We start from the raw sequence: 8,986 nt of genomic DNA on the forward strand, positions 1-8,986 counted from the left end.
GTGAATTTGGGAGGGTGGGGGGATTGTATAACAATGAAAGATTTTTTTTTTCTTTTCAAAGAGAAAAGTGAACTGGAGGGAGGGGTCGTCAAGGAGGAAAATGTGCAACAATGAATGAATGGGAAAAAAATTAAATGGGAAGAATATGCTGTAAAAAATATATGTTGCATTTGAAAATATAAAATAAAAAACTGGTGCTGTGCTCTTACTTATGGATTCATTTACTAAGTGGTATGCAGGCTTACGGAGCTCTAGTGGTATGGTGTGTGATAATTTGGGCAGCTAACTGAAACATTTGCAGTTCAAATCCACAAAGTGCTCTGAAAGGGAAAGAAGGGCAGTCTCCTCCCATGGAAATGACAGCTTTAGGAATCCCGTGGCTGGGGGGCTTCTGTGAGTCAGAATCTACCCACCAACAGCAAGCGTGGTTTGGGGTTTTGGTGTAGGGGGGCAGCTGGCAAACCCCATGCACAAAGGAGGTTGATGGAATTTTCCTTTTTACATTTGGTGTTCTTTGATTGAATATAGACATTATCTTAGTGGAAATGTTTATGCTCTCTGTGCTGTAGTTTAAATTGTAATACCTCCTCAAAAAAAAGTGAAGATGACAAAGCAACCACATTTTCTCAAGTGAAAGACTAGATTTTTCTGCATAAGCACATTTGGTAAATATTTAAAATAACTTTGGCTAAAATGGTTCCTGATAGGACATTTAATAATGTTTCGTATCAAATACATATACTTCATGATCAACGGCTCTCCTGTGGCCCAACCTCTGGCCCTCTTCTCAGTGACTGTGCCAGGTACTTACTCCTTGGGTGGCGTGGGAGGGAGGGATGTCATAGGTGTCCTTCGCGTATCGGGATGGGTACTCGTACACATAGCCATGGCCTGTCCTCACTGGAGTTATTACCTGTGGATGAGAGGATACAGAGGGGTCAAGTTCCAGGCCCAAGTACTGAGTGAACCCTGAGGTTCTCAATTGGGCCCTCATTTCTGTCTGCTCCCTCATAGGAAGGACAACACCAAGAATCAAAGAAGAGATGAATGAGGGACACCAAGTGCCTCCAGACAGTAAACCTTTCAACCCCATTTCAGTCCACCAGAGTAACTAGTTTCTGAAATGTCTTCTTCCCATAGTTACAAAATCCCTTCAGAGTGCTTCAGAGAGAGTGCTAATTCCCCAAAAATACACTCTGAGGGGCATCATTTTCAAAGTATAAAAGTCCCAAAACATCCCTTTGGAGTAATAAAACTTTTCTTACATCAAAATGGAATTTTGGGAATTTTTTTTTTAAAGAAAAACTTTGAAAGTATTTGTAAAGTGAATAATAGGGTCCAGCCACTTAACATTCCTCTCATGCTTTCCCCAGGATGCCGCCTCCTCCTCTGTGGACACTGTTATTACGATTCTAACTAAAATTCCGTAGATCACTCGAGTACTTTTACAAGCTAACAGTACTGCCCTTAGAAGTCTCCGGGAGCTTTCAACTGAACTTATGTAGCAAATGAAATACTGAGTCTGGAAGAGAGGAAGAGGGACAGAATTCAGATCTCTCTCTCTTGGGCTGAGCATTCTCCCATCTCCACCCGAGAAACAAATGTCCTAGACAGGGCCACATCCAAGGGATTGTTGTTGTTGTTGTTGTTATGTGCCGCCAAGTTGTTTGTGACTCATAGCGACCCTATGTACAAAAGCCCTAAACCCTGCTCTATCCTGCACCAACCGCACTGCCTCTGACACACCCATCCCAATTACCCTTGTCAAGTTCTACCCTTTTTTGTTAGTCTACATGTGTTCTGTTGTACATAGGGTTTTTAGAGGCCTGCTATTTCAGAAGTGGATGGCCAATCCTTCTTCCTAGTCTGTCTTAATCTGAATGTTCAGATTTAGAGGAGTATCTGACAGACAAGCAATTTGTGGAGCAGTGATGCTAAGGGCCAAATCCATTCATCATTTGGCAGCTGGAATATCTGCAAGTGAAATGAATCTCCCCTGACAGCCTCTTATTTTCATGGCTATTTATTTACTCTACTGCAGCTCTGGTGGCACAGTCGTCAAGTGCTAGACTGCTACCTTAGAGGTCAGTGGTTCAAATCCAGTGGGCGAAAGCTGCAGCAGTCTGCCTCTGTGAAGACTGATGGCCTTAGAAACCCTATGGTATGATTCTATTCCCTATAGGATTGCTACCAGTTGGAGAGTAATGAGTTTGGTTTGGTCTATTTCACCCAAGAATAGGCAGAGAAGATTGTTTGAACTTAACTCATTGTGACATGTATTTAATCCTTCGAGAGCTTCTCAATCATGAGGGTCTTATTTCTGTAGAGCACCCTACTACCACTTGCCCCACTAATCACTAAAAGTGCCCACTTCTGCCCAAGCACATGACATGTTTTTTTCCCCCACAAAATTCAGTTGTTTTATTTAAAAGCATCTTGCTATTGCTCATTTTACACTGTTAATTATGATCAATATGGACAGTCTTTTAGGGTATTCACGAATATCTTGTGGCTAAGATTAAGTGCACTCTTAAGGTAATCGTTAATGTTCATGTTTATGTACAATTAGCACATGACATTTTTGCAGGTATTGCAGGCCGGTGCTGCAAATTCAGAAAAGTCAGTGGTTCCCTAAGAATCCGTCATATCTTAGTCTTTCCCCAGTGTACAAACCCTGGCGTCAGGCTGACTGCAAAACCCTGTGAGAAGTGCTCTGCCGAACACTGTTTAAGGGACCGGGTGGCATGTGGCCAGATGCACCTATTGTTTTAAGTTAGTTGGCATGGGGCATAAAGAACCATTGATAGAGTGACCACTATAGTGTGCCCAGAGAATCTGTCTTGTAAAAAGTTGGCTGCCCTCTGCTAAGAGAAAAGCCATGTGTTCTGAATGCTTTTTTTCCTTTTTTTTTTAAATCCAGGAGAAATGAGGTATCTTCCCATCTATCTCACCAGCCCCTCTATTTATAGCTCTCTAGTTATAATAGAATCTCCTCACAATACAGCTTTTGTTCCATCTAGAAACATTCATAATTGTGGACTCTGCTCGGATGCCAAGTCTGTAACTGTGTAAATAGGAAACCCAAGGCTGGTTACACTGAGGTCCAGCTTGGTTGCTTCACCTTCCGTTTAAAGGCAGGAGGGCAATGGGAAATAGAGGGCGCACACTGCCCTCTGCAAATAATGAGGGATGAACTGTCCACTTAAAACAGGACTGGAAGGCTAAAAGGCTCTTTCCTGGCAGAGAGCATTCATGCTTCCCGGTATTTAAGTCCTCACTTCCTGCCAAATGTCACAGAACCTCAACTTGTTCTCTCTTTCTCATTTAGAGCATGCCTGTGGTCATCTGGTTTGAAAAAAGAAAAAGAAGGAAAAAAAACCAACAACAAAAAAAATCTTTGCATTCCAAACCAGTCATTTTCCTTGTTTATGCATTAAAAGAAACAGATGGCAAAAACCACTGGGAGCAAAAGCCAGCAAAAAAAATCCAGCCTGCCCCCTCCTCCAATTTCAGCACACCCTGTGTGACCTTCTAATCTGCCCAGGCTCACGGGTGGCATCTAGGGGGCCCCAGTCTTTTGCATCTAGTCAGACACATCCTGGGCACAAGAGGGATCCACTTCAAGAACCCCAAGGATCGAGAGCTGGAAGTCTTCTTCTGGACATTCTCCTTCCCTCTCAGCCCATTGCTTGGGTGAATTCCATGCCAATTGTGTGTTCCCTGCTTCTGAGGAAAATGCTGACCGTGCTGTACCTTATAAAGTATCCAGTTCTGTGGTTCATTAAACTATTTTCTTCCTGCTCACATAAGTACCAAAACCCCTTTTTCCTCCCCCTCCCTAGCCTTACCCACCCGGAATTATTGAACCTCAACCCAGGAGGAACACCAAGATCTGGCTACAAGGGCATGGAAAGTGTGGGGGAATTCTCTTGGGGTTGCACTGCACAGCACTGAGGAATACAAAGGGCTTTTTAAAACACATTTTCTCAATGAAATCTAGTCAGGTTTTTAAATTCCTCTGCTCCTGTTTGTATTTCTACATTCCTTCCATTCTATGTGTTTATTTTTAGTTACAAGGGCTTAACCTTAGGTAAACAACCAAACTGCCCTCTTCATTCATTAGTGTTGCCACAAAAGACCCTCATCAAGATGAGCTGATGTGGTAGTTGCAACAGGGGCTTTAAACACAAGGACTGTGAAAATGGGGCAGGCGTGGCCGTGCTTTGTTGTATGTGGCATCATTATTACACCTAATGGAAGCAGGAGTGGCATCCACTTCCTATACAACCTGCCTCCGCAAACTATGAACTTTGATAAATGTTGATAGTTATAGAAAGACTTCAGCCCTTTTGTTCATAGGGTCACTATGAATCACACTCAACTCAAAGGCAATCAACAACAACAACAACAACAATGACTACAACATTCATCGGTAGTACAATTGGGTAAATAACTACCAGGGATTAGTGATTGGAACCAAGTATGAACACCTCAATCTGTTTACTTGATCTGCTTCTGAAACATCATTGCCTTGAAAGCCCTATGTAGTTGTGGTATAGTGTCAAATAGGAATTGACTCATAGCTGACTCCGAGGCAGGTTTTCAGTCACAGTGAAATCACACAGGAGGCGGTGAATTTGAACCACCTTGCCCTTGGCTTGACAATGCAGCTCCTTACGCAGTTGATCTTCTCTGTTCAGAATGTACTCAATGACACCTAACAATAACAACATGAGAAACTCAACTTACCACACGGGCTTTAGTATCATTCTTATAACCTAATACAAGAAGCTGAAGTTGGAGACTTTTGAAAAAATTAGGAAGCTGAAAAATCTCAACCAAACCACAGCTGTATAATAGATTCCAACCCATGGAAACCCTTCTTTGGCTCAGAGGCTCCAAATCTTTACAGAGAAAATGGCCTGTTTTCTGAAGAGCAACTGATAGATTTGAACTGCTGACCTTTTGGCTAACCTGGCACATTAGGCGTGACACCACCAGAGGTTCTCATGAAACAGCAAAGAAGGGTAGAGTGGAGAAAGAAACAGTCTGGCCAATTCGATTAGGAAAGGAATAGCCTGTTTAATAAATACCTAAGCCATAGCAGGCAAGACCCACAGCCTGGAGATGGTTCTTATGACAGTTTTCTGGTTCATCAGCTCACCTGAAAATAAACCAGCATATAGGGTTTATCTCACCTTCAAACACTTTGATGGTATTTGACTCACACGATTTGGGGCCTTTGATTCTAGGTAGCATGCGCTGATTCTGGAGATCATTTAGAAATCACACCTCCTACCTTTAAGAAACACGCTTGCTGCAACGTGAAATAAGAGAGCGTGCTTAGGGTGGCAGCGGGGGTGGGACGAGGGGGCCAATTCACACTGAGAGGAAGAGCTCTGATGAGGCGCCACAGAGTAACGTTTACGATGCTGAAAATTTGGCACCTGACATGGGTGATGGTTGCACAACACGATTAACATCATCAGTGTCACTGACTGGTATGAGTGAAAAATCTTCAGTTGGCGAATGTTGTTTCATGTATGTTTTCACCACACATGCAAAAGCAATTAGAGAAAGAAAATGTAAAAAATAAAAACATTCTGAGGGTTGGAAGGAATCTGTTGGGGTTTGAGCCTCACAGCATGTCCCACATTGGGTTAGCCTGGGCTGGCTCCTGGAAACAGAGTCAGAGTCCAACTCTCCAGTGTCCAGGGGGCCAAGCAGGCAGGGTACTGGGCGGAATCGAGGCAGGTTTCATGCTGGGCAACTAGACGCTCGCCCAGACCCAAGGAGGCAGCCATTCCTCAGCTCCGGCCAACTGCTGTCCTGCAGAAATGCACCCTGTGTTGCCAGACTTTTCAAGAGAAGCCAGAAATCTGGATTTTTATGTGAAATCTTTTGCGTTTCCAAATTGGCACACAATTGTGAGGCAGTGTCTTGGCCAAACTAAACATGTCTGGGCTGTGTCTGGCCCCCAGGCAGCCAGGCCTCACCTTGATCTTGGTGTGTTTGCCCCTCCCTTGCCACTCGCAGTGCCTGGGGTCAGACCTGTGAGCTCTCAGCTCCATGCCTTGGCAAGACTCAGCTCCTCCTGGTTTCCATGCATACCCCGCACACCCACACCACTGGGTCTTCGTCCAGGAACACTCTTCCTTTTCTCATATGCTTTATGATTTCCAAGGCCAAGCTTCACATCTCTCTCCCATTTGGGGCCTCAGATCTCCCTCCTTGAAACTCCATGAGCATTTATCCACACTTCTCAAACAGTAATTCTTCCTTGTGCACTAGAAGTTTCCATCTCTGCTTTTAGCATTTTGGAGACAGATGCCAAATCTTAAACTATTTGTAAACAACAGGGCCTAGCAGTGTATTTTCTCCAATTGCCTTTCTAAGTTTTATTTCTTTTGTTGGAAATATGCACAGCACAACATAAACTAATTCAAGTATTTCTCTGTGTACAATTTAGTGACACAAGTTACATTCTTCAAGTTGTGCAACCCACTTCACCCTCCTTTTCTGAGTCGTTTTCTGAGCTGCTCTTCCCTCATGAAGATGGAAGCTCAGGTGGCTCTATTCACAACATTGGTAACCCAAGGGCTGAGTCTCTGTGATTGAAATCCACCAGCAGGACTGTGGAAGAAAGTTGGTCACTTTCCTCCTATTACTCTGTTATCATTTCTAGCCTTGGAAACCCGATTTATAGCTTTGCTATGAGTTGGAAGCCACTTGACAGCAGTGAGTCATTAACAGAAGCCACAGGGTTGTTGCTGTCAATTTGATACCAGAAAGAGAGTTCTTTTACTCACTAACTCACACATTTACTAACTCACTCACTCACTCACTCACTCACTCACTCACTTACTCACTCCCTCACTCACTCACTGTCTTCAAGTCAGTGAAAACTCATAGTGACCCTCCATCAAATTTCTGAGGCTGTGAATCACACAGGAGGATATTGCCCATCTTTCTCATGTGGAGATGCTGCTGGATTTGAACTGCTAAGAGAAAGGCTGCTTTGGGGTTAGCAGTACAACTCCCTACAGATAAAGCCACCAGAGCTCCCCTCTTGAACTAAACTCAAAACACTCAAACTCATTGTCTTCAAATGGGAGCTGACTCATAGCTGACCCTCTGGTGGGTTTCCAAGGCTGTAAACTGCAAGATCCACCTTTCTTCAGATGGTGGGTTGAAACCATCAGAGATGTGTAGCCTTTGCTAACCATGCGACTCCCTATGGACTACACCATCAGAGCTCCTTTTTGAACTAAAGTTGAGTTAAATAACATCCATCTGGACCTATTCTAATTTACCTAGACTTTGTCTTAAAATATACACTTAAGAATTGATCTCATTAGTAACTCGGAGATTGCCTGATGTAGTTCTGGGTACCTGCATTGACTAAACACACTAGTAAACGAAAGGAAAACTCAAGGGTGTCCTTAAGCTAGGTAACATAGAACTTACACAGAAGAGTTGGGCAGGACATCATACTGGATCTGCCTGCAGAGGACACATTTGGCTTCCAGGTGAGTCAGCTCTAGGGTGAGTGGAGCCCATGAGAGGCAGCTCAACGTCTTAGCAGCCAAGCATGGTATTTATGATGGTAACTGGTACGTGCCAATTTGGTGAGGCAAAGATGCTCAATTATTTGCCTAAACAGTATACTACTACTATGAAGGAGAGACATTTCATTAAATCAATTGGTCCTAAATAAAGCAGACGATCGTCCTTAATGTGAACTGTTGTTGCTAGGTGCCCTCAAGTCAATTATGACTCACAGAGCCCCAGATTCTGCCCTATCCTGCCTCTCCTCACCATCTCGGATATGCTCAAGCCTGCTGTTGCAGTCACTGTGTAAACTCCTCTTGTGGAGGGTCTTCCTCTCTTTCTCTGGCCTTTCACCTTTCCCAGTCGAGTGTCTTTTTCTAAGGACTGACCCCCTCCTGACAACACGCCCAAAGTATGAGATGAAATTTCATCATCCTTGCCTCTAAGGAGCACCTTTGCTATATAGCAAAGACAGATTTTTTTTAAATGAAGTTCATGGGCTATTCCATAGTCTTCACCAATAAGTGAAGGCAAAAAGGGAGATTTCATTAAAGTGTGTAAATGGTTAACATGCATGGCTCCTAAGTGAAAGACTGAAGGCTCAAATCCACCCTGAGGCACCTAGAAAAAAAGGACCTGGTGATCTACTTCTGCAAAATCAGCTATTGGAAATCCACTGGAGTACCATTCTCCTCTGACCACGTGGGGTCTCCAGAAGTCAGAACTGACAACAACTGGAACCACAGGACAATGCCTTAAACTGAAAAGCAACCTTTCTTCTCCTCTCTCTCTCTGGCTCTTTCTGGCTCTCTCTCTCTCTCTCTCTCTCTCTCTCTTTCTTTCTCTTGGTATCTGAAAAAGAAGAGTGAATGTTTGGTAAAGTTGAAAACTTGATTCAAAAGCTGAGGAAGAACCACCAATCAGCTGTACTTCCAGTTAGAAGAAGCAACTACTGGATCCCTTTAGAGCTTGCATGAGACATGAGCATCTGGGGTCTCCTCTATTTCCATGCAAAAACCTCAAGGCGGCATACTTTGAGGGAGGGGGAAAAAAAGAAAACAAATCCTGTTTTTTCTTGACAGCATAGGAGAATCCAGCATTAAAGGTTGGGAGCCACATCTGTGATGTTACAGGCCTGTGTCTCAGGAGTTGTGTACAGAAGGCTATAACTCTACTTGTCTTTATTTCTCTTGAAGAATTAGTGGATAACAGCCAGAGCTAGGAAGAGCTGGGCCTAATTCTAAATAGCTCTACCATTTGCTAGCTGTGAGAATCTGAGCCAGGTTCTTAGTCATTCTAAGCCTGCTTCCATTAGTTAATCGAGTGATACATTTCTAGAAGTCTGTTGAAGATCAAGTACAAAGCACTTAGCAATGTACTTAGCATAGAGCACACCCTTAAACATTGTTGTTGTTGTTGTTATGTGCTGTCGAGT

At 43.5% G+C, this 8,986-nt stretch overlaps 1 protein-coding gene across 1 annotated transcript in view; it reads right to left on the reverse strand.

Annotated features, from left to right (window-relative positions):
• NEDD9 (neural precursor cell expressed, developmentally down-regulated 9) overlaps positions 1 to 8,986 on the reverse strand; it is a 40,960-nt gene that overhangs the window by 13,056 nt on the left and 18,918 nt on the right. Inside the window, exon 2 of the mRNA XM_006891605.1 lies at positions 812 to 913. Within this exon, the coding sequence (XP_006891667.1) occupies positions 812 to 913 (102 nt within the window). The remainder of the gene's footprint in view (positions 1 to 811; positions 914 to 8,986) is intronic.

The sequence above is a fragment of the Elephantulus edwardii genome, unplaced genomic scaffold (genome assembly GCF_000299155.1).
Source record: "Elephantulus edwardii isolate Elephantulus edwardi_28Jun2011 unplaced genomic scaffold, EleEdw1.0 scaffold00101, whole genome shotgun sequence".
NCBI lineage: Eukaryota > Metazoa > Chordata > Mammalia > Macroscelidea > Macroscelididae > Elephantulus > Elephantulus edwardii.